Source organism: Glycine max, chromosome 17 (genome assembly GCF_000004515.6).
Source record: "Glycine max cultivar Williams 82 chromosome 17, Glycine_max_v4.0, whole genome shotgun sequence".
In the NCBI taxonomy this organism is placed as follows: Eukaryota; Viridiplantae; Streptophyta; class Magnoliopsida; order Fabales; family Fabaceae; genus Glycine; species Glycine max.
Window position 1 is genome coordinate 10,450,268 of NC_038253.2, and position 26,613 is coordinate 10,476,880.

Consider the following 26,613-nt stretch of genomic DNA (forward strand, 5'->3'; position numbering starts at 1 on the left):
TGATTGATTATTATTATACATTTCCCCTTTTTGATGTTAGATTTTTCACTTGCAAACTGAATGCTCAACCAGCGAGGTTCTCCATGGGAAAACGGGTTCATATCAAATGAAAGATATCTTGTTTCAACTGGTTCAACTAGTCAATGAAGTGACAAACTTGTTTCAACCAAACTCTCTTCAGACAAATACTTAATACGATCGTAGTAGGTTACGAGAAATGATAAGAATATGTTTTTCTGGCAGACTCTCTTGAACACACATTCTCTTGAACAAATGTTTTTTTTATTGTAAAATTTATTAAAAATGATATAATTTTGTGAATTTCACATTATATTTAATATTTTTTAAAATAATTTTAACTAATAACGATTGTATCATAAAACAACTTGTTGGGTTTAGAAATAAATACTTAATACAATGATATAATGCAACATGTAGTTGAAGTGTGTGTTGTTATCAATCCATGATGTGAGAAATCATGTTAATCTTCAAATTTAAGGTGATACACATAGAATATAGGTAGAAAGAGAAGAAGAATTTACTTGCTCTAAAATTATCTTTTTTAAAGTTATTCTTTGTCTTGATTTTTTTTTTTTAAGATCTAATAATTATAATATGCAGTTAATTTTAACTATTAGATCTATAAAAAAATATGAGAACGAAATAGTTACTCCTAAAATAAGATGTCAAGAAAAATCTTTTTATACTCCTTTTCGTAAGCTTCGTGGAAAATCCCAGACCGAAAACTATAGCATTGTAGACTGATATAAGATGGCCCGAAGATTTTGTAAAATGTATATCCTCCAACAAGAATTATGACATTTTGTAAATTATATTTGGGTGCAACACCAACGTTTGAGCCTACTAACCGACAGCAAACTATTTAAATTTCTTATTAATAGTTCATCATTAAAATTCGACCTATTTTTTTTAAATTACTTACAGTTAATGAACAGATAAATGATTATTTAAAATTCATTATTCTCCTCTAAGTCCTATATATCCTAAAAAAGATATTGGTAAGTTTGTTTTGAAAAAGAAGAAAAAAAAAACTAAAAAGTCCAGTCTGGAATCTCAACATTTCCCATTCATTGAATTATGCAATTGCACATAGTCATTCACTAATTTGTTTTATGTTTACGTCGGTTTGTTTAGTTTTATTAAATATAGAAGTTGGCATCATTGTTAGTTTTATAAATAAGAAAAGAAGAGAAACAATACTATAAAAACAAGTAGAATGATTTTATTCTGAATCGAATTATTTTAAGTAACAATATAATAAATAATAAATTAAAAATAAAATAGAAACTAATAATATAACAAGATTTCAGTAAAATAAAAAATTAAAACTGAGTTATTCTTATAAAAATTAATTATTAACTAGGCTAATTCATAACTGAAATAAAAAAACAAATTAAATATCTAGTTATAAAAGTAATTTAAACAAATTTAAATAATGACGGCCAAATCCTCTGTCTGACTTAATATGTTAGAAAGATTGTGATTGGTCTATTATGAAGTGAGAAACAGCGGGAATATTTTAATAATGTTTGCTTCCAATATAATTGATTATGATGCACCTCTATTATAGAAGCGTCGGTTACACCTCACCCAAATGCCCACCACCGGCCCTTCTTCTTTCCGGGTCTGGATTTTTTGCGTCGTGGTCGACGGGGAAGAAAGAAATGAATGAATGTTCTTTTGGGAATATGTATAAGAATACACCTAGCGATACCAAAGCCAAAGGTTAGTCTCACATGTGGACCTATCGAACCCAAATAACATCTCAGATTCACATCTTGATACATCATAACACTGTTGACTTTCCTTTGGTGAAGAGTCTAAAATCATTTATATTTGATTGTACTCATTGTAGTTTTATATAATACCAACTTTATTCCTATTTATAATAAATAAGTCTCTTGTTTCTTATACAAAAAGAGCAGTGGTAATATGTGTCTAATTTTCTATTCACAATCTATCCAATGGAGGTTGAATTAACACTAACAATATGTTACTTCTCATAATGATATTTTGAAATACGAGTGTTTTAATTATAATGTGTGGTCAAACATCTTATAACATGTTTGCATACAAGTTCTTTTTTAGATGACTCGTGTTCAGACACATTGTTTTAGAAAAAATGACAAATTGTAATTTTATTTAAACATCTATTTGCTAGGCTTAAGCATTTGCGCCTAAAGGCTTTGGATGTTTGGTGGATTGTCTAGCCAAAATCAACTTCAGTCGATGGAGAATAGTAGACTGACAATAATGGTTGTTGGGTCTCTAATATTAGGCCTTGGACCTTGGGCTCGGTCATATTTCATAAATAAGAGTGACTGTCTTTTGTCACTTTAAGTTGACATGCACTTTAGGGTTTTGTAACACCTCTAGAGTCTCGGCTTTGAGGTCTTCATGACCCGGACGTAAACAAATATAAACAGAAATTTACCAGTAAAAATTTTGACTAGGAATCATAAAAGTGTGTGCTAGAAATTATTTCACTTTTAACATTTAAGACTAATTTACTATATGAGAATAGATTATTACCAAAATGTGGTTTTATCGCCCAAAACAACACTTTTTCATATGATTTTTTGTGTATTGCTTACAAGTTAATGAATGGTTCTTTCATTCAAGCAAGCATGCAGCCAGAGTGGCACATTTAAGACTAATTTTTTAGACAACTCTTTACTGTTGGATTTAATTTATGGAATCTGAATTAGTTTTCTGTTGATGTTGATCTCATCATACACGGAGTTTTAGACCACATTTCTTTCCCAGTGAGTTCCGTTCAGGTTTTTTTGCCGGGTTTTCATCTAATGTATAGCAGTCACTGAAAGTGAAAATTACTAAACAGTCTCTTTCAAGTAGTTAACCAACCAACTTTCCCAGTAATTGTGGAAAATTAAAACAGTAACTTTGATATAATACTTAGCAAAAAGATTCAGTCACACAGTTTCCTTGGAATCAATCATGAGATGAGGCCATGGCTTTGTTGACATTGCCCCATTCTTCTCAAATGGTCATTTTCCATCCAAAATATAAAATTTCAAGAGTGACGTTAGTGTACTAAAACCAATAAACAAAAATGGTGATGCCGTTGCCATTGAAAAGCCTCACCTAAAAACTCTCACTCATAGCGTTTACCTCAGTTGATGGAGTTAGGAAACAAAGCAAGGACTAGTCTGAAAATCAATAATAGGTACAAAAGTACAATTCAAGAGAATACTTAGCAAACCATGCTTGTAGCAATAGAAGATGCCACCAGTTCATCATCTCCTACTATCCTAGTGGGTTCCTATTGTCCTTGTTGGCTTAATCATCTTCTTTTAATTTGTTTAATATTTGATCATTAGATTCACATCTTCAACAAGAAATGTCATCTTAGTAAGTTTGGCTGGACCAGGTCCTCCTTGCCCATATGCTTATTTTCTTCATCTTTTCCCCCACTCATTCTAATTAGTATGATTCATTACCTTAAGCAGGTTTTTAATTAGATTGGATTCTGACCGTTTATGGGTATTTGTTGGTCCAATTCTGCTAGGGGAAGAAGTTGAAGTGGTGAAGACTAAAGACAAATATTGGTATGGGAACAAACAGCGAGGAGCATGGAGGATCTGGGGTAAAGTGATCAAAATTCAAGGCTAAGTATTCATTTTATGCTTCTTGTTACTTGTAGGTTTTATCTCAACTGACAAAGCTTGAATGATTCTATACACATATCAGGTGACATATCAGGAAATGGTGGAAGATGAAGCCAAGGACATTAGGAATGTTCCTTTAGGACCTATATACACAAACTAATAGCAGAGAATACCAACTTACCAAGTCAAACAGTATGGTTATAAAGGTAACTAGCAAACTCTCTTCAGTTTCCGTGTTTCTGGTACAGACATATGATGTTTTATGTTTCATTGAAACTTAACCAATGGACTTAATTGGTACCAAAACAGAAACCAAATGTGGTGATTCCTCCTCAGATCATAGCAGAAGCCATATCAATGATCCACGATATTGACATTAGAGGTCAGGTCCAATAACATAGAAAGAAATGGAATATGTTGAACAGTATGTCTTGGCAAAGTACCCTGAATATGCCGGCCTAATTGAAGGGGAAGGGACTGGTATAGACATGTCTAGCTTTATTATCAATGAGGAGCCTTCAGAACCCTATCAGATGATGGGAAGAAGTCACCAAGAGGGACCTTAAGAGAACCTTTATTTGGCAATAATCTCCCTGAAATGGATTGGACTCAGTTGGAGACATCAACACTACTTGATATTCTCAACAAAAAGTCCTCCTTTCCAGGAAGTTTCATCTCAATACCAGAAATCCAAGCCCAAAACAAGGTTTTGAAGCATTGTGGGTTGCCTGATGATGAATACCTGGTTCTCTTAAAGCATTGGGTCTCAGAGGCTCACAGGAACTACTGGCGTGTTCTGCTTGATGCTTCTGCATTGGTGCTGGGAAAGGGCAGGCTGTATCTTGGCCTTCACAGGCCTGACTTCTTAGTCTGTTGTCTTGATAACACTCACTCCAATCCTTCAAGAATCACTTGCCTCTTAGTGAGAACGAAATCTTTTGACACCTCCACTGCTTCTTCTCAGGTCAATGGATGAGTCAGAATGAGTACTTGTTTAATATTTTCAGACAAAATTTGAACTGCAATACCTAAACTTGTATCATGAACTCTCAGTTTAACCGTGAACTTTCCTGGCATACTTTGTAGAATGAATAAAACTTATAACAAATTCAAGAGAAAAGCACTTATTACTGGTTTAGTTGTAATATCAATGTACGTATTCAAGATTCCCGATCATTTGGATGGTTCATGTTTACTAGTTGATACTGTCGTCCATGTTTGATTTTTGTGGCCAAACCATTTTTCCATCACAGTCAATCTGTTTTAAAGAATTTTTATTTCTTACTCATTAACTTATAGTTATAGGGAATTACTCAAATAGTCAATTCATATGCTAGTGTGTTTTGGAAATTCGTTAAGGACAAAATCATGTTTGGAACCTGATCTATTACCGTTAAAAAATGGGGATGCAAATGCAACTACCTGAGTTCGGGAAGGGGATAAGATGGTTTGACGGGCGATAAAACCTATAGCTCTGACAACATCATTACACCAAAGTTTTTTTTATGGAAAACGCAGGAAAGTCTCGGGTCATCATACAATCTCAGACAGTAACACGCCGGAACTAAGAAAAGTTCCCTCTTTTATAACTTCAAACGGATACTAGATGGAGATGAAGAACAACAGATAATGCAACAGAATTTTCACATGTGAGAATGAAAAATCACGAGACTTTAGTAAAGAAAATATATCATTAAAATATATAAAAATAAATAACTTTTTCAAAACACTCAAGCTAACAAAAATAAACTGAACCAAACATGTAGTTATTGTGAGACTCGTAATAGACATGTAATATAATCACGCATCATTGTTCTTAGTAACATTAAAAACTGATGATAAGCCTAAATCCTTTGAATTATTTCCAGAAAGTTCGTGCAAGAGACATCTATGCCTTGAAGTTGAATGAACTACATTTGGAAGATATATAAAACTACAATCATGCCACCAATACCAGATGAACGCAAAATCATAATGCGAACTTCTGAACTGTCATGTGATTCAGCAAAAACAGGAGCTGCCAACTTTTAATGACCATAAACATCCAGTTCTTCCTCGGACTCAGCTGGTAGCCACTGAGTCACTGACTATTTTGGTCTCATTCTTCAGCTCTAGAATCAGCAACCAATCAAGCTAGCGGTAAATCCATAAATAACCAACATTGGTGACAGCCTCAATTTGAATTCAGAAACTCGCTAACGGTGACAAACAAGGAGGCAGGTTCAATTGACCATACTCAAACTGTACAACGAGACATACTGGGGATTTATAAAAGACAGTATACCCTCAAAGAACAATAATGATGACAAAGATAAAAAAAATGTCAACCAACTTGCCTCCAGATAATTATTTACGGTATACAATGAGCAGATGTACATAACCATTAAGAAGCCATCATAACGAAGAATAATCAAAACAACTATCGCTACGACGTAAACGAGTATGCAGCAGCAGCAACTACAATAAACGCCTGTATTGAATTATATTAACAAGTTGTGCCTATTATACTGTGAACCACAAGAGATGCAATTTCCCCAACATGGCTGCCAGGAGCTTTTCTGACTACACTTCGTCTTGACCATGACTGGTACTTTTCAAGATGTTGTACTTGCAGAGGGGGCAAGTAGCATTGATATGCAGCCATTTGTCCACACAGGCACAGTGAAAATGGTGGCTACAAGGAAGTTTTCTAAGTTCAACCCCATCATCATAAGCAGAAAGGCAGATGCAACATTCCTATAGTTTGAACCCACAAAATTTTCAGATTAGCAGAACAACAGAGGAAGCAATCAATTTTCTCAAACAATCAAGTTGTCATATCAAAATTATCTATCATTTTCTTCCACCATTTTATCAAATTCCTTCCGGTGTAAAATTTGATTGAGAAGAAAGGCCAAAAAACAAAAGGAGATGGAAGGCCAATCACACCAAAATATATTCATAATGCATTATCCAGTGTGGGAATGCATTCAAAACACGGCTCTATGCTATGGCTTATAACAAGGCCAATGTTTGGAGAATACATGGATTTCCCTTTGTAATAATATCTAGCGACAGACAGAGCAAAAAGAACACCAGGACAAGGGAGAAAAAGGCCAAGCCAACACATAGCAAAATGTACAACATACCGCATCCTCGTCAGAAAGAACATGTTCAATGGGAGAATCAGCATCGCATTCAATCATTATTCCTCCAGCAGCTCCTTGTGTATTCCCAGCATGTTTCTCATTAGTTTCAGTTCTTTGGAACTTGAATTTTGACAACTGCTCAATGTCTTCTTTTGATGCCCCTTCCTGCTTTTTAGATCCCCAACAAATGAGATAAAGGCATTCAGGCACGGAACAGTGCAATTAATAGACTACAATGATTATCTCATAAGTAAATAATCTTAAGCTACAAGACAATGTCATCGTGTTCACAGAAACACTCAATAATCAATAATACATTCACAATGCACCAAGTTGTAGGAAAGCAAATCATATGAAAATTTTTACTCCTCACAAATCCTAGAAGGTCAACAATGTCAACCTGAATGAAGCATACAATTCTCAGGATAAAACAAGTTATGTCAAAACAAAACAGTATAGGACATGCTATTTCATCATAAACATATCATGTTATAATTCACCTCATCTGCAACCCTAAAAAATCTAAGGGACACATTCATTAACAGTCTTCATTCTCCAAGGTGCTCCCAATAAAGCAACCTAAAGAACGTTACCTTTTTACTCATCATAGTTGGTCAAGCCACATTTCATATCATACACATGCATATGTCTCAAAAATTAATTACACCTCATCAAAAGTCATTTTAGCTTTTGCTTAACAAGTTTCAGAGTTCATCATAATTTTTCTCAAACTTTATGTATTAAACATTAATTCGCAACCAAGAAACAACACCATTTTCATAAGCGATGTAGCAGGACTAGTCAAATTCCTTCAATAGTTAACCAGTGTACTTTATGATAGCAAAACATTTCCTTTTATCATATATATGTAGAAGGCAAAGGTTAGTAAAAGAAACATAAATTAGTATCTAGAAGGTCAAGCAAGGGACACAACTAAGACAATCAGTGCTTCTGGTTTGCTACAGGTGCTAGCTCCCCCAGAAAGTCAAAAGAGCATTATCAAGCTCAAGATACTATGGTTTAGCTTAGCTTTGATTATTCACCTTACAAAGTATAACAAATGTAATACTTCCTTTGTAACAATTCATATAGATGGCTTAATACAAGAAACAATATATACAATCTTCAACCTTCACAATCATTCCTTTCATAATTTCTGCTAAGAATCTATTTTCTAAAAGATCCTATTAAAGTCACACCACAACAAGCAATAAAAATGTAAAATTAAGATCCTAGAAACTAGCATATGAATCTCTTTATACCAAATAGCAATTCTAATTTCATCCTTCCATTTCATTTAGCCTCAGTAAATTCAAAAACTCATAATATTTGGAGCCATAAACTTTGACAATTTCCTTTAAGACTAAGCAAATGCTGCTAAGGCTATGTTCGACAATACATTTCAAGTAAACTTCTAGCTCTTTTCACTAGCTGAAAAACTCATTTGGTTGTTGGGTAAATTAACTTTTTTTAGTAGTTTCTCAATAGCTTCTAACGTTTTTTAAAACGCTACTTCAAATAGTATTTTTTAAAACGCTAGCTTTTAATTTTTTATATTTTCTTCCCTTTTTATCCTTAATATATTTATCAAATTTTTTGCTTACCTTTTTTAAACAAATCATGGTTTTACTGTTTTTCAGTCATTTTATACTTTTCAGCTACTTCAACAGCTAGTTTTACTGAATTCTTATAATTTAATGAGCTAATTTTTCAACTTTCAGCTACGAGTTTTTCAGCTAGTTTTGCCGAACATAGTGTAAGTAGAGTCAACTTTAAGGAAATAAACACTTGAGCCACTAGATTCATACATCCATACCAACTCAAACAAGAACTAGTTAGTAATGACACCATGATGTACCTGGTCTGCAACTGCATACAGGAGTGCAATGATACATGGAAGACAACAGCAAACAGCAATACCAATGATGCATGCTAGTGCAATACAGAAAACGACAAAGAAAACATCAAAACCCAGGAAGGCTATACATAACCTGCAAGGCAAGTAGAATTTGTTAAAGGTAATCAACATAATTGTAGGTTTCCCAAAAAGAAAATAAATTACAAATAAATATAGTAAAAGATATATGAACAAGTTGCACATGCACACGTGTGTCAGATTGAGAGCAAGAGAAAGAGAGAGAACAAACCAGTAAAGCAGAGGAGAATCTTGGACCAAAGCTTCACTATCAGCTGATACCCAATAGAATCCAACAACCCACCAAATAAACGAAAACATTGTGTTGGCTGATTCCAAATGCTTTGCCATACTGCTTAGCAAGAAAACAATATAAAAACTCATAACATAAAACAAAAAATGATGAATGAATCAATAATTGATGTTACTAATTCCCAAGCTAATATATATTGGACATATTGTATTATTGTTTCAACCCTTAGCTTTTGATTATATTGAAGAGCTAAAACAAACGCATGGACAAAAAAGACTGTAACAAACGACACCATATATAACCATTTTAGAAATTAAATCAGGGCAATAGCAATAGAGCATTTTCCCCAGATCATCCAGTATTTACATTACTAAACTTAGTCATCATATTGTGGTTCAAAAATCAGGTGTTATTAAATCTATCAGTACATAAACCTACAAATTCACACCCTTGCTTGGAGAGATTGAATAAAACTAACTCTAGTATCTGATAATTCGGCCAATTATCAGATGAGAGATCATATATCATCTCTTCCTACAATCAAAGTTAAGTTACAACATCACTCTCAGTCACTCAAAGCAATTCGAAAGAGATTTGAGAGATCAGAAGAACCAAGAGGATTTAAAAAAATTGAAAATCAAAGCCTTTGAGTCTTCGACATGTTTTGAACAGACAATTTTTTTTTTTAACTAAACAACTGAAAAACCTAAATTTCCCATGTGGGTTCTCTGAAACATGAAATGAAGGTTTGCTAGAGTTTTCAATTAACACAGCTACTTCTTTCTCCCTTAGTAGCAATCAAAGCACTACCCAACAATTTCACATGCACATTCCAAAAATACAGTTAAAAAAGCCACGTTAATCACTATAGTAGTTCAACGGACTTCTAACTTCTATGTTTTAATTACATCAGCATGCAGGTTTCTTAAATTCACTCAAACCACATAAAGCAAACTGAATCGTTATAGTCCAGCGCCATCGTAAAAAAATCAATTAAAATTCAAAGTGAAAACGCAGCGTCGTTTATGCTTCAGAAATTAACCTTATCCCATCGTCGTCGAACGACACGTAGTGTCCAGAGCCGTCCATCGAAGGCGAACTCAAATCCCCGCTGCCGTCACCCGAGACGGCGGCCGCGTTGGAGTGTTCGCGGTGGCGCAGGCGGCGCCGGTACTCGACGCAGACGCACGCGACGTGGAGAACGGACTGCAGAGCGTAGCCTACAATCCACAGCCTGAGAGGCATGTTGGGATTCTCGTTGCGGCTGAGAACCAAGACGGTGGCGGCGGCGGCGACGAAGGCGCAGTTCCAGAGAATGTCCAAGACGACGACGGGCTTGGAATAGGCCCAATCGCTCTGCCTCTCCTCGAGTTGCTCCGCCGCCGCCTCCCGCACCACCATGGACGGCTCACGCATGAGGCGGCGGCCGCTGGCCTGGCGCAGGAAGCGCGCGGCCTCGCGGAGGCTGGGGCGGCGGAGGAGGAGGCGGCCGGAGGTGGATTCGTCGGAGGAAGTGGCGAGGAACGGCGTGGGATCGGCGGCGGCATCCTCGGAGGAACGGTTCGGGGACCTTGTTGTCGTCGTGGCCATGTGTGAGGGCGCTTCAGGACATCCGAATCTGAATCTAGTTCTGTTCTGACACTGAGAAAAAAAAAAAAAACAGGGAATTGAAATCGACGATTCGACCAGGGTGAAAATGGAAAAATAAAATATGTTTTTTCAGAAATCGGAAATTAAGATGATGACATAGTAATGTTTGCTTTTTTTTTTTAGGTGTTTATTGTCGAGGTCTCGCCACGGTGTCGTTTTGTTTTGGTTGAACGCGCATTGTTTTTATCCCGCTAAAACCAAAGGGAAGACTGAAGAGTAGTACGTTGCGTTTTCATTTCATATATTTTCGTTTTTACCGGGGAATTTCTTGAAACTTCCGAAGTCGCATATGTCGGCGTGGCATTTATTATTTATTTAAAATAAAGATGATATTCTCGAGTTTTCCTTTGTTTAAAGTTCGTTCACATTAGACATCACGTATCACACAGTCACATGTGTTTATGTTTGGCTACTTCCTTTAATGATGATAACATACCCTATAATTTATTTTATAACATCTTTATTGAAAATCATGTAAAAAGTGAGTCATCAGTGATTTTTCGATTGATTTTGAAATATTTTTTAGTTTTTTAGTTACTTGACTAACATATTTTTTTCATATGACTTTCATCTATGTCCATTTTTTATGGAAATATTAATTGGATTTAATATGTAAGTAAATTTAATGGGACAAGTTTTATATTTTAAATCAATTAAATAAAAATTTAAATTTTTTTCAAAACTAAAGAAAAATCAATATTAATTCAAAGATCATTTTATAACTTTTTAATGAATAAAATATCAAATTATAACCTAAAATAAAGTCATAGGACCACATGAGTAATTTAATCCATATTTTTTTATCGAGAATATTGGGTTATAATGTAATTGATAGTGGATTTAGGGAGGGAGAAAAGGTTTGATAAGTCTATTTTATTTTCTCTTCAATCATTAGAAAAAGTTGCATTATTATCTATTTTATTTTCATAGTATTCTCTCACTTTCAAACGAATCATAAAAATATAAATGTCATTGTTCCAACCCAAGAGTCACTTTAAAAGACAAATTCCAAGGCCTAGTTCTGATTAAAATAATTATTGTGTTTACATGGTTTTGGCTTTTAGGTTTTATTAATTGGATAGATTACCCTAACTGGAATTGATAGAAATTGAGTATCATAGAATTCAACCAAGATGGAGGGATTAAAATTGAAGTCCTTATTTTTGTAGATAGCTCAGTAATTTCTCAATCTGACGTGCAAGTAAGAATGATAATGAGGTGAGGCACGTAAAACTAATACTTTTTCATTACCCACCCCCGTTGAATTAAAATCTACCCTATGTCCACCCCATACTTGTGCTAATATTCTTTAAGCAATTGCTTGTGAATTTTATTAATATCTATAAATATCAATGAACATTGATGAATATTTTTTAAAAAAAATTGTTTAAAAAAATACATTTTAAAAACACCCTAATCGTGATTCTCAAATATTTTGGTACAACTTTAAGAAAATAAATAAATTTTTAAAGACAAAAAAAGACATGAAAACTATGGTTAATCAATAATATGTTAAAAATAACTTAACAATAAGTAATATTTCCCTATTTACTTGTTGCAATATTTAAATCTTAAATTAACAGTTTAAATGCACACATATTTATGTACTATAAAATGGGAAACCTATAAAAAAAATTAGGGTAAATTATGTGCAATATTATATATCTAAAGATACTTAAGTAGTTTTATAATAACAATAATAGGTACTCGTGGGCACGAATATATTAATAGTCACCTTTACCCCATTAAAAATATGTAGTAAAAATATATGTTTAATTTATTTCGGGTACACATTTAACAATCTAACTTATATTTGTTATGAGCTTTAGTCGCGTGAATATCCACAGGTGTTGATATTTTTGTCATCCCTGCAAGCACACCAAATAACTCGCCTAAAAAGGACCCAGTGACTCTTGTTTGAATAGTAGCTCATGTGTGGGATCATAGGTTGAGTCATGGCCAAGATACTTGGCCTACATCCAAGAAGATCCACAACCTTTCGAGTGTCAAGCCATAAGGATAGTGACTTTGGGGTGGGTTATAATAAAATGCTCAACCTAAAATAAAAAGGTCCACAACCTCTCTAGTCCAAAGCCTTAAACATAAGGACATTGGGTTGAGTTATGAGCTAGGTATTTAACATAGATTTAGAAGGGTTCATAGTCCTTTAAGTCATAAGCCATATGCATAGGGATAGAGTTATACCAGAAAGATCAATTATTGACTAGATTAAGGTGTTTGATTAATGGATCATTAATCGAACTTGTGAGTCAATAAATTATATAAATTAATTTAAGTAACAATGATTAATATTTGGTTTGATATGATTTTAAACCAAATTACATGAGTCAAATGCACTTTTGATATAAAAAAGTAATTAGATTGATCACAAATCTAATTTTCAGATTAACCAATTAGATTGAATTGTACTAATAATATTGACATTGTTTTGTCTTTAAAGAGTTTTTTTTCTAAAACCTATAATTAGTAATAATCTCAAAATTCATCTAGTGTATTATTCAAACAAAAATTGATTCAATTATTACATTTATTGCTATGATTTATTTATTTATTTGTCCAATTACTTTATTTTCTAGAGAAAAAAAGTATTAACCATTTATATTTTAGTACATGTACAACCGGTATACTTTTTAGTTTTTGCATTGTTTTTTACTTTTTTTAATCAATGAAAAGATAATATAAGTATTTCACATGCTAATTAACTTTGCTTAATGATTCATTTTAAGAAGAAAAAAGTATTTATTTAAATTAATTATCAAATTAAATAAAGTCAGAAGAAAAAAAAATGGTGACAACCCAGGCAAGGGTTTTTCCCTCCAAAAACTGGTACAAATTCCCTCCAAGTTTGACACATAGGGTTTTTCAGGTTTTTTCTGAAACCTGAAAAACCCTTTGTTCATCGTCGCCGGAATCATGACGTCATCGTCATCATCAAGCAACGCCTACGACGTGCCATGGGTAGAGAAGTACCGTCCCAGCAAGGTCGCCGACATTGTCGGCAACGAGGACGCCGTCTCCAGGCTCCAAGTCATCGCTCGCGACGGCAACATGCCCAATCTCATTTTATCCGTACATCTCTCACTTCACCCCTTAAATTAACAACTTCCTCTTTCTCAATTTTTTATTTATTTGTTTCTAATTCTCCCATTTTTAGGGTCCTCCCGGAACCGGAAAAACCACTAGCATACTCGCCCTCGCGCACGAGCTCCTCGGAGGACCAAATTGCAAGGAAGCTGTTCTCGAACTAAACGCCTCGGATGATAGGTACGTTTTTATAATTTCTCTCGATCCAGTTTTCCATTCGCGACGAGTTTTTTTTGTTAATTTGTCCTCTCGCTTTTGGTTATAGAGGAATTGATGTTGTGAGGAACAAGATTAAGATGTTTGCTCAGAAGAAAGTGACGCTGACCCCGGGGAGGCACAAGATAGTGATACTGGATGAAGCTGATAGGTGAGTTTTCAGGGTAATTTAATTTAATCCAATTAATAGCGTTAGTTGCATGTTCTTTTACCAACATTACCTCAGTATGAGTAAAACTGAGCTTGGATCACTTAAGCAATGTCTTAGGTTCAAGTATTGTGGATGGAAAAAAGGTGGTTGGCGGAATATTCCACTAAAAATGGTCAACTAGGTTTCTCTGCAAAAATTAGTTATCGACAAGGCTGATGGATACTTTACATCTATAACATTGCATAAACTTATTTTCTCTGGCTTTTAATTTTGTTCTTTTAAATTCAGCATGACCACAGGGGCACAACAAGCATTGAGAAGGACAATGGAGATATATTCAAACACCACTCGATTTGCTCTTGCTTGCAATACCTCAGCCAAGATTATTGAGCCCATTCAGAGTAGATGCGCCATTGTGCGATTTTCACGATTGTCTGATCAAGAGATACTTGGTCGCCTCATGGTTGTGGTTCAAGCTGAGAAGGTACCTCAAATTTCTATTCTGCCTTCATCTGTCTTTTGGCAAGGTTTGTGGTATTCCTATTTGTTAGAGGAGCATAAGTCTAACATTTGTAGTGTTTGATTATATGTTTTTATTGGAAATGTCACAGTTGAATTTGCTTGACCTGTTTGTCATAAAACTTTAGACTAATATTACAATAACTACTCTGTGTTTTCATTTTTCTTTGTAATTCATTCTTTGATATCAAAAGGGAAAGCTATTGATTTGGAACAAAAAACTTTTGTATTTTTTTTCCATATGCTTCCTAGGCTTCTTATCTATTCTCTTGACATGTGCCAATTCCATATTTGATGCTATATTGTCTTATTGTTTTATAAGCATCCTCCTTTTTAACTTTCACCCATACTGTTTGGTCTTTCTCCTCTATAGTTTTGCATTCCTTTCTCTCTGGGAAATTTTCATCCTGTGCTGTACAATGTTTATTGTTTCCTAGTTGGGAAAAAAATTAAATAAAGAATTTGGAAGGTTTACTAATTAGGATTATTGTATTTTTTTGCTGCACCCTGTCAACTAAATAGAAGGGTATTCCAATAGTATTGGAACTTTTTTTTTAATTAAAAAATAATTTTCTTCTAATTAGTAATGTACAGGACCTTAGAAATGCATTACTTGGACTTTGACCTGTTTCATGTTTTTGGATGATATGCGATATATAGATTTGAAGATTCTTGAAGTAGAATATGACATTTTAACATGTTGATTTTCCCGTGGCCACAGACTTGATTTTTTTTTTTAAACCTTTGAGGGATTTCAGGTTATTTGATCTCTTTTGAGAGACTTTAGATGATGCAATCTGTTTGGTTTGTTTTTCACGCACGAGCTAGCTAGCCCAATAATAGTCTATTTATAGGCATTTGCATAAGTATCCTTTTTAAGTAAATTCACGGGTTCAAGGTGTTTGGTTATTTGGTAGTATCTGGCCAGTGCCATTTATTTCTTTTGAGCTAAAATCATGATCTTCTAAAATAATTGTTACTTGCTTCCTTGGTTGTGTTTTTGCTGTGATATAGTAGTAAAAGGTTTGCAGATAATTTATAGGAGGAAAATGTTTTGCACGCATTCTTAGTTTCTCATTTTAGTTTTTTAAAAGGTGGCCTAATTAATATACGAGGCTCCCTTAATTTTGGGTTCTTTATCATAGAATTATTTTCAAAGATTATTGTCATTGGCAAGGTGAAATGGTCAGGAATAGCTGCTATTTGATAATGCTGATTGCCATTTATTTGGCTTCAATAATATTGAGGAAATGTATAACTGAATTTTGTTCTTGTTAAAGGTTCCCTATGTTCCTGAAGGACTTGAAGCCATCATCTTCACTGCTGACGGTGATATGAGACAGGCGTTGAATAACTTGCAAGCAACATACAGTGGGTTCCAATTTGTTAACCAAGCAAATGTTTTCAAGGTTAGAATCAACTATGATTTGTGATTTGTGTTTTTCACAGTTTACCATTTTTTTTTTTAATCTATGATTGGTTTCAGGTTTGTGACCAGCCACATCCATTGCATGTGAAGAATATGGTGTGTAATGTGATTGAAGGGAATTTTGATGAAGCTTGTTCAGGCCTCAAGCAACTGTATGACTTGGGATATTCCCCCACAGATATCATCACGACACTTTTTCGTATAATAAAAAATTATGATATGGCTGAGTACCTGAAATTGGAATTCATGAAGGTAGTTAATTATCTGTTGGCTTACACACACACACATAAAGTATCTGACTGAGTTTTCAAATTGCAGGAAACTGGGTTTGCTCATATGAGAATTTGTGATGGAGTTGGTTCTTATCTTCAGTTGTGTGGTCTATTAGCTAAGCTTTCTCTTGTTCGTGAGACAGCTAAAGCTGTATGAGCTGGTCCTGAGTGCAACTGAGATGCCATTATATTTAACTTTTCAAATGTCCTACTGATGTAGCTTTATTTATGGCCAGATTCTAACTGATACATCAATGCTTCGGCTTCTATAAATATGTTGTGTTTAGCTTGGATCAGTAACTCTCACTTTTGAAAATGTTTTATCTGTATATTATTTAGTTATGATCTCAATGTTCAAATCTATGACGAATCAAGCATCACTTCTCAGGATATTCGAGTTACTGAGCTATATAGAAAGGTTTGTCTGCATGTTTGAATGTGATGGTTAGTTAATTTTGAAAATGAGAGGAGAAAAAGACGGAACAGGGTTTGCTGCAGTCAGCCAAAATCTCTACTGTTAGATTGATCCAAGACTTTATGTTAATTGTGGTGTCAGATCATCCCTTCTTTTTTCTTGGTCTTATGAAGTAAGCTACGCCCACACAGCGACACACAAGTTGTTTCCCCATGAAAAAAACACACTTCGTTTAGTCAAATGAAGCAGCATGCCTTGAGATAAATGCACCACGTATATGGTATATGAAGCTAATTTGTTGTACGTTTGGCACCACAATTTGCCTTAAGAATTAAGATAACTACTGCCGAGTGCCAACTACTAATAAAAGTTTGCGCCACCTATTGAGTATTTCTTGCAGAAGCTTCAAGAAGCACTATCCTAACACAAATTGAATTTAAAAAAAAACGTAAAGCAAAACAAAATACAAAATTACAGTGAACAGAAAATCAATTGATGGAGATTCCCTTGCATCCAAATTTATTAACTGTCTACAAACTTTGACAAGATCCAAGGGTATAAATATAATATTTTCTAATTTTAAACATTTTCACATATCAAAATTTTAAAGTAGAAAAAAAGAGTAAATACAACCGTTTCAAAAAGGCAAAACTATCCAATCCACGATTTAAATCATTAATAAAGCTCATGAACTAACAAATACAAATTTGACATGATATTAACTAGTACTAACATCAGGACCTTAACAGCAAAGTAAAAAAGACAACATCACATGTAACTTGAAAACAAAAATTAAAAGAAAATGAGGGTGACTAACTAATAACCATTGAGACCGTGATTGTTTGTTACACGGGTGCAATCTTCAGTAGCAAGAACCAATTGCAATGATAGGGATTTTACTTACTCAAATGATTACAGCCACAATTAATTTACTCAAATCATTAAGTGATTCCTAAGTTATAAAAGTAAAAGACATAACATATTAACATCGTTACTAGCTACAAATGAAGTGAATTTTTCTCTTAATGGTGAATGATCTTGCCATCAATAACTTATTCAAACTAAATTGATTTCTGGTCATTTAAAAAAATTCATATGCTGGATGTACAAAACTAGATGTTCCACTATCCATTTGACTTAGAAATTCAACGATAAAAAAACACACATTATAAGTGAAAGCAGTAAGGGAATAATAACTATGGTCCAAATTTTAATATAATACTTTCATTTTCAAGAAATTAGAACCAGCATCTCGTGCTTTAGGAGTTGGTCATTTAGAAAAAAAAAAAAAAAACTCTTGCGGTTGGTACCGTTTCTTTATCACTCAGATTGGGTTGGGCATTTATAAAAAATTCTTGCAGTTAGTACCGTTTCTTTATCACGCAATACTAATTAGAATTTAGAAACCAATGGAGAAGTTTTAGTAGGAGATAACGAGTTGACTTTTGGTAACCTTGACAGCAAAGCGTTTAGAAAGACAATGGAAATTTTCAAACTTTAAAAATTGTGATTCCAATAATGAATTGTGATGTTCTTTAAATTTATTTGTGACTTTGGAGAGCCTCACATAAGAAAGAGATGGAGTTTTCCAATAGTATTGAAGTGAACGTATCCTCCAGAACAGTGAAATATAATTAACACTTGAAAGTCACATTCCACTATTATATAGAGTGAGTTTGTTGAGTTTTAAAAAAGTGTAAGAGAGGAACGTAAGTGTGTGTTAACCGCTGAGAGAGCCTCTTTTTACCAAGTTAGAATTGAGAACACACCAACTGATTTTTGAAGATTATCAATTTTCTGTAATAGAGGTTATTAGCAAGATTAAATTTCTTATGTATAGACAAGCGTACTTGTTGCATTTGTTTTAGCATCTTGATCTAGGCCTTCTTGTATTAGGAAGGTTTTTGCTTTTCTCTAGTTGCGAGGTATGCTCCGTTTATTGTTGTATCATTTTGGGTTTAATATAATTTACATTTTTCTCAAAGAATTGAGAACACACCAAAAGAAAAGATTAATAGAGTTACCTGGTTTTAGCTGCATCATTTGCATTTGGTGGGATATCAATTTGCTGACACCTGCCTCTACCTTCTCTGGGATATCAATTTACCATCAACTTCATAGAGTTGCAATGGTACCTTGATGGGTATAATATCCAAATAACTTGTCCAGTATTTATTCAATGATATTTTATAACACATCTAAAATTTTATTTAGTAGTAGACACAATCAAATGCGTCCTGAGTATCATACATTCATACTCAGAAAATGATATATCACATTCACATGGCAGGTCTCATTGGCAAGTTTCATTTATACATCATACACTGAGACAGAAACGTCTATAGACATTTTTTTATTACATTGGTTTACTTAGAAGTACGTAATACAGTCTATAGGTTGATGATTTTCAACGTAAAAGTTGCAAATTCGTTTTAAAAAAATGAAAATACAAAAGCAAATGGCGTCGCCCGGACTCGAACCGGAGACCTTCAGTGTGTTAGACTGACGTGATAACCAACTACACCACGACACCTTGTTGTTTCTCACTTTTCACAGGCATTATAAATAACTTTTTTCTTAAATATTATTTGTGGAAACTAAAGTCTAAATTAGAGATATATTTAATTAAAATTAATGATAAATTATTAATATAGTCTGCTAAGCTCTCAGGAAATTTATATAATTTTTAAGTTTTAATACTGAAGGTGTCCGGTTGGAATCCTGGCGACGCCATTTACTTGTATGTTTTTCAGAATTTTTTTATACGAATTTGAAATAGAATTCTCGAGTCTTTCAATAAATTTTCTGAGCTCTTAAAAAATTATATTATTCAATATAATATTAAGAGTAATTTACTAAACTTCTTATTTATTCTTTCTAATTTTCTTTAGTTTCCTTAATTAATATTTAAACTGTTTTATTGTAAGAAATTGTTATCGCAAACTGAATTCATATAATGATTTTTTCAAAATATCCAAATTGATGTTTCTAAAATCATTCGAAGATTAAAATGAAAGTCAAGTTTTTTTTTTTTTTTTAGATAAAATGAAAGTCTACTTCAATATTATGTTTTATATCATCCAATCAAAATCTTAACATACTTATTAAGAATTAGTTTACCCTCAACCCCAAATCCAAACATTTCATAATACTTTTGAGTAGAGTATATTTTAGAATAAAATGATATAGAAAAATATTTTAATTATATTTACATATTTTGTTTTAATTGTATACAAATCTCTGTCAATTCAAATATAGTTAATTTGGGTGTATTCGATTCTATTTTAGTTTAAGGATTGATATTTTCTGTCCTAACTTGTTAAATTATTTGATTTATTTTAAGGATAAAAATTTATATTTGTAGTACAAATTAATTAAACCTATCTTGGGACCATTACGACCATACTTTAACTTGCAAAATAATCCAATACTTTTTTCATAAGACCTTATTTTTATTATATGTTGCAGAATTGAAGTATTCGATGCACACAGGCGAAGGAAATTTTGTTCTGATTCTCGTGCTATTTATGTTCACAGGCCAAGTGTTATGTCCATCTTACAGTAAAAGAAATCACTATCGTGTACAAAGCATGGAAACTAAAAAAAGGTTTAACACAATTGATTGAAAAGATAGGTAAGATATTATAAATAAAGCGTTCAATGTAACTGACAGCCACAAGTCTTAAACTTTTGAAAGGCAAAGATAATAATTCTTTTACACAGTTTATCCAAGTAATAAAATGACTTGAAAGTTGAGACTTAGCAGTATGCACTTAATTTGGTTGTAGATTTCTAATGCTGACACAAAATCGCAATGGAAGCTCAAAGTACAGCCGGTTGGTTAGCAAGATCAGATATTAAGACTTTAAGACTATGAAAAATAAAAGATACAAAATAACCCTCTTACCATAAACATAACTCAATCAGAATCTGTACCCCACAGGCATACCAAGCTTGTCCAAACGACCAGAACCTGGATATGCTTTGTTGGTGAAGCTTGCTTGCATTGCCCTTTGAGTGGCCAATCTTGACATATCAAATCCATTGAGTGAGTATCTATCCGATGAACCAGACCTCTCACTTTGAGGCCTTTGTTTTGGTGCACTCAGAGATCTGGCCTTTGCCTTTGAAGATTCAGTGCATGCCATGTAACTAGGATAATCAGGGTAACCGCGAATGTAGCTTCTAGAGCCATCACTTCTAGTAGGAGTAAAAGGGCTTCTTTTGAAGCCATCATCTTTAGAAGAGGCAGATAAGTATTGTGGACTATTGTCAGCAGTGCAGAATGGACTCTCCTCAACCTCATTGTTCACTTTTTGCGAGCTGTAACTGTGAGACTGAACCTCACAACATGGACTTTGAGCAGATTGAAGAGATGTTGATTCCTTTGTGCTGTTCAAACTCTTACTATAAAGATCAGAGCCTGTGGAGTAAGAGAGGTTTCGACGCTTTAGTGTGAAGTGCGGTTTTCCAGAATCAACTTCAAGAACCTTGCCATTTCTTTCATCATTGGAGCCGTGTGCTCTATTCATTGATCTTCCTGAGTTCCATAATTGTTCATTCCCTTGACTCTCTGATCTACTCCCACATATCTCTTGATAGCCATTGATCAGGGCACAGGATTTGGAGCCATTTCTCTACAATGACATAAATGCTTCCATGAATATAGACAACTTGAATTCGATAATGCACAAATTCACCATCGTTGGGTAACTTATGGCAAGAAAGTACCTTGAGTATAGGTGAGTGCTCATGTTTCATGCTCTTAGATCTAATGGGGCTTTCAAATTTTTCGGGTGTTTCTGGACCCTGCAAATGGTGTCATTCGAAGAACTGTACGATCATTCATATCTTTTTTGGTGTACAATAGTATAATCATATCAAGAGTAATATATACGCAACATTAATTGACGAATTTAAAAGATGTTCAACCATTTGATATATTGGTTAACACGAGAATGAGTTAACTTCAAGAGGTGCAAACCAAATTGCTTTTAGTCTTGATTACCCATATCAACTTATGTACTGGAACATCAACTTTGATTGACAAAGTCAAATTTACATATTTTTTGGTTACCATTGATGACTAATCTACATCAAAAAAATTGACTGGTCACCTTTAATAGGATTATTTCTTCCCAATCACGTTTTTTTCTATCCCCAGGACTCAACCCCAAGACCTTACTTAAAGAAATCGAATCCAGACTCGAACCAGTGACTTGTTGATAGTCAAGTTTATATATTTCAAACACAACAAAAACAATGTTTTTCATTCTACAATAAAATAAAAATGATAGGAAGGCCAACAGAAGTAGCATATTTTACTAATACTTACTTGGAGGTGGCTTGATAACTTTGAACTCGAAGGTGAGGCATGCAGGGTCAACCCTGCAGAAACTTGGGTCTGTGCATGTAAGAGTGCTTGCAATCTTTTCAGCCACTCTGCCGTCCGTTTTCTCTCAATGTGGCCTCTCACCAATGCTTGCAACTTCACCAATCCCTTTAATGCTCGCAGTGCTCTCCTTGCCTAACAGTTTCGATATGAAAAAGACAATGAGCATTGAGCAGAGTTAATATCAGATGAAGACTGCACACACTGCCAGAATAGAACCTTGTAAAACAAATAAAGGGAAATTGATTCTAAGTTCCAACCGGGTGTCTCATTACAATATGGGAATGGTAACACAGTCCAATGACATAATTGAAGATCATTCGTGTAAGAACTCAAAATTGAAGATTACCAATATAATAGTCATGAAAATTACCAAGGACCAAATTGAATAACTAGTACTAAAGCACTCATAAAATCAGAATAACTTTTTAAATTCTAATGTTTTACCGGATAATATTAATCATTCCTTATTAAAAATTCTCAAAAGACAAAAATACAGTACCAGCAGCCACAAAAATAGAACATATGCAGTATTTGAACTAAACCGAAATTCTAGAGCATTAGTATAAGAGAATTAAAATACACTTTATTAAATATTTTAAGTTACATAAAAAAATATTAAATTACTTTCATACTTTTAATATAAATATTTATTTTTCTATTTTTAACTCTATTTTATGTTTATATACACAAAACAAAAACTTCTATTACTCATTACGATTAAGATGGCCAAACAAGAGGCAGGGACAGGGTCCACGTTGGACCCCAGAGCTTGCAGATGGAAAAACCCCATAGTTTTTATTTGTCTTGGAAGAATCATACAATACAAACACATCTAAAGGCAACATCAAAATCAAACATATTTCGTCTCCTCAGTCTGAAGAAGCAAATCCCCCTTCAGACTCGTATCTGTCCCCTACAAAACCAAAAGGCCAAAAAGACATAATATCTTGTATGGGCCAGGGCAGAAGCATTGAACCATGTCGAACACCGCCTCACATACAATTTGGCCGCTAGTGGGAAACCAAACATTGAACTAATGTAATAACCACCTACCCATGCAATCCACCACAGTTTTGTCCTTGTACACAACATGGTACCACTACCAGCATCGCAGTACATCACCCTAGATCCATAAAAAATTTCACCCCTAAAAAATTATGTCATTTTTTTTCACATGGCATTTGTACATAGTATCATCAGATTTTACTGTTAACTAATCTCTGGAAAAATTTAAGGAGACGGTGTCCAGTTCTACTTTGACCAACAACTTTAGTAGATTTTTAACTTGTAAATAATCATAATATTAGGCAAATATTGTTAGATTTCAACTTAAAACCAATTGGCTAATAAAGTTGTTTAACAGACATATAACCTGGCACCCCAAGAACTGAAACAAGCAATGTGAGACTTCCTAACACTCCCTCTAAAATAGACAAGAACTAAGATGGATTATAGATTCTTATATCATGTTAGATTTCAACTTAAAATCATTTAGCATTAAGTGAAATTACCTAACAGATATATAAGCTTGCACTCTACCAGATATATAAACTTACACTCCAAGTATTGAGGTAGACGATTTGGGACTTCAAACGGGATTTAAGTTTTTATTTTATAATAATTTCCATATATATCAATTAAAAGTGAAGTCTACTCCTGAAGACCGATTCTGTTCCCTTTAATGCGGGTACTGTAAAGAAAAAAAATAGAAATGACAGATGACACATTTTTGCAGTTAAAAATTTCCAAGTAACTAGTTTGGAGCATAGGGACAAAACAGAACAGCTCAGTGACACAGCGAATAGAACTAGGAAGGAATCAGCTCAATAACAACAAAACCAGAAAACTAAAAACAGAATTGTGAGAACATAGCAGAGAAACTAAATAATAACAAAAAAAAAATATTGGTAAAACGGTGAGATCAACAATAGTAAAGTACACGGAATAAAAGTTATAACTTTGGTTGGGTGATTAAGAAAGAAAGAAAAGATTGCGATTTCAATCTTTCTACTAACAAAAACTAACAAACTTACGATTAACATTTATCGGAAAAAAAATAATAGCGAAGGATACGAACCAAACAGCCACGAAAAGCGGCTTGAATCTTAACAGCAGCCCAATGTTGGCGAATCCGGGTGGGTCCGCCGTCGGCGCACCTGCCGCTGTTACTAGTTAGTCTCACCACGACGGCGGCTGCTTCGGCGGCAGCCACCGCCGCTTCGGCCACCGCAGCGGTGGCTGCTGCTACTGCCATTGCGTGGTTGTTGTTGTTTCTTAGTGGTGGACACGTGGCGGCAGTGGTGTTGTCTTTTTCTGTGTATGATGATTTAACGAAGCTCCACCGGCGTTTCTCTTTGGGAGGCTTGGCGGGTGAGGTGGCATACTCTGTTTTTTTGAGACCAAGAAGCCCGCGAAACCACTTCGACGCCTTACCCATTATTATGTCTCCTCAGTTCTCACAAGGGAATAGTTTTGGGTTTTGAGAGAGAGAAAAAAAAAAGTAATATTTATGTGTGAATAAATATCAACGGTAATGAGGGACAGAGAAAGAAAAAGAACGTGGAAGTTGAAGAAGAAGGAGAGGGAAGAGAGCGTGGAAGTGAGAAGTGAAAGAGGAATGGGTCTTCTTTTTTTTTTTAGTAAAAGGAGGAAACTGTGACCCTTTGTGACGTGACGTCAAGCCAAACGAACTTTTACCCTCTTTTAACAATCATTCCAGGCTTAGGGGCAATCTCATGTCTTAATTATATTATATTATAATACTAGGATAATCCTATATTTAGAACAACTTTATTATTCAAAACTGTTAATTGAATTTTCAATCCAGGTTTATCAAAGTATTACTTGTTCCAATTTTTTTTAGTATCTCTACTTAAGATGAGAGCTTGAGTCAAAACACATTTTTTTAACCTTTAAGTAAATTAGTTTTTATGAAAACAGTGTTTTTAAAATAAAATGGATGAAATAATTTTATTTTATTTTAAAGTTAAGTATGACTGCTTAAGCTGTGTTGTATTGAAGTTAATTAGAGCATGCTTTATTCCCCTTAAAGCAGCATTGAAAAGTGTAAACAACTTGAAATAATCTTCTTTTTTTTTCATGCCCCTTACTATTTCTTTTTCTTATTTCTCCTCTCATTCTAAATTTGATGATGATTCTTTTGACTTTAACTTCTTCCTTTTGAAAATTATGTTTTATGGTTGTTTGATTCTTTATTTGCGGGATTATTACTCATAACTATGCCATACATTAATTCATATGCTATATTTTTTTATGATATTAAAATAAAGTAGTTCCTACCAAAAGTAATAATTAATCTTTGTCAAAAATCTTAAGCATACAAAGTGATTGATATTCTCTTTTTAACATAATTTATTTCATATTCAATGATTAATAATGATTTAAGTTGTGAATCACTTAATTAAAAAAATACAGACAGTGTATCATGTATTTTAGTACCTAACTTAACTTATTTCTATGAAAAAAAATGACAACAATTATAGATGAACCTAACTCTAAAATTAGGAATATTTTAACTACTAAGGGATTTTTATTCTACTTTAAAACTAATATTAGTTTTACAGTAGACCAAAAAAATGAGGATTATTTTGAGTGAACTACTCCAATGGATCTCTCTCAAGATTTCAATTTGGTTTATATTAAATGAGATGTATTACGTAAATATATTATTAAGAACTATGTACCTATTGAAGACTATTACGAGATATTTATAGAGTAAATAGTGTGTTAGACAATTCTTAATCATCACCTTGCCATGTTTGTTCAGAAAAAATAAACTTGCATTGTAACAAGTGTCTTTAATACGCAATATCCATAACTCTAGTGGTTGTTATTGTATAATTTTATAAATTGATAGTCATGTAACTATTATTTTAAAGAAACGCATTCATAGAACTAAGTCAGGCAAATAATTGATATTAGGTTAAACCAATTAAGTGATAGACAATATAGTTTAACATTGAAGTAAAGACATACTTTTTTTCTCCTTATAATTTTCTATAAATTTAATATGTATTATGAATTCAACTACACCTATTACATGAAACATGAAGAGGGATAAATTTGAATGTGGAAAGAAAAATAAAATTAGAGAAAAGTAATTAGGTATATATTATTATTTGTGTTGCCCATGCCCCATAATACTAATCTACCGTATCTAGACCATGATCTTGTTGAAGATGATCCATCCAATGACCAATGGTGTATGACACAATGGTGCAAAGGAGAGGCCCCATTAGGAAATCGAGGAGGACACCCAAACAGAGTAAGTGGAATAGACGTGCATTGACTGCTCACGCAATAGTCATAGGCTATAACCATTAACCGCTATACACAAAGTGAACTGCCAGAAGCAGAGCAGTAAACAATTGATCAACAATATGTTTGGTGGAATGAAAAACAAAAAAAAATTGGAGTTAAAGTAAAGAATAAAAATATTATAAGTTTCAGAAAATTTTAGGGGGTGTTTGGTTTGGTTGTTTTCTGTTTTTATTT

The 26,613-nt window shown here is 33.7% G+C and overlaps 3 protein-coding genes, 1 non-coding gene and 1 pseudogene across 6 annotated transcripts; 2 read left to right on the forward strand and 3 right to left on the reverse strand.

The window, feature by feature from the left end:
• The first annotated feature begins 1,758 nt into the window (after positions 1–1,758).
• Positions 1,759–4,826, forward strand: LOC100820479 (uncharacterized; annotated as a pseudogene).
• A 663-nt stretch (positions 4,827–5,489) lies between these two features.
• On the reverse strand, positions 5,490–10,772 carry LOC100776124 (E3 ubiquitin-protein ligase At1g12760). 3 transcript variants are annotated; one of them, XM_041011190.1, is made up of 5 exons: positions 10,693–10,772; positions 9,989–10,587; positions 8,637–9,045; positions 6,779–6,943; positions 5,490–6,386 (listed from the first exon to the last, which is right to left on the reverse strand). In XM_041011190.1, exons 2-5 carry the CDS (start codon positions 10,534–10,536, stop codon positions 6,213–6,215), a joined length of 1,296 nt encoding a protein of 431 aa, XP_040867124.1. In that variant the 5' UTR covers positions 10,537–10,587; positions 10,693–10,772; the 3' UTR covers positions 5,490–6,212. The 3 variants fall into 3 exon arrangements, with proteins under 3 accessions (XP_040867124.1, XP_003550874.1, XP_040867123.1); XM_003550826.4 differs by lacking the exon at positions 10,693–10,772 and having other exon boundaries at positions 8,637–8,769; positions 8,926–9,045; positions 9,989–10,680; XM_041011189.1 differs by lacking the exon at positions 10,693–10,772 and having other exon boundaries at positions 9,989–10,684.
• A 2,653-nt stretch (positions 10,773–13,425) lies between these two features.
• On the forward strand, positions 13,426–16,588 carry LOC100775926 (replication factor C subunit 2). The gene is made up of 7 exons (XM_003549809.5): positions 13,426–13,686; positions 13,772–13,881; positions 13,967–14,068; positions 14,357–14,552; positions 15,868–15,996; positions 16,074–16,268; positions 16,335–16,588. Exons 1-7 carry the CDS (start codon positions 13,531–13,533, stop codon positions 16,443–16,445), a joined length of 999 nt encoding a protein of 332 aa, XP_003549857.1. The 5' UTR covers positions 13,426–13,530; the 3' UTR covers positions 16,446–16,588.
• A 2,574-nt stretch (positions 16,589–19,162) lies between these two features.
• On the reverse strand, positions 19,163–19,236 carry TRNAV-AAC (transfer RNA valine (anticodon AAC)). The gene has a single exon. It is a non-coding gene; the product is annotated as a tRNA-Val (tRNA).
• A 1,235-nt stretch (positions 19,237–20,471) lies between these two features.
• IQD59 (protein IQ-DOMAIN 59) lies at positions 20,472–24,741 on the reverse strand. The gene is made up of 4 exons (XM_003550827.4): positions 24,176–24,741; positions 22,039–22,230; positions 21,435–21,512; positions 20,472–21,340 (listed from the first exon to the last, which is right to left on the reverse strand). The coding sequence occupies exons 1-4, from the start codon at positions 24,533–24,535 to the stop codon at positions 20,627–20,629; spliced, it is 1,344 nt and encodes a 447-aa protein (XP_003550875.1). The 5' UTR covers positions 24,536–24,741; the 3' UTR covers positions 20,472–20,626.
• Between the last annotated feature and the right edge of the window lie 1,872 nt (positions 24,742–26,613).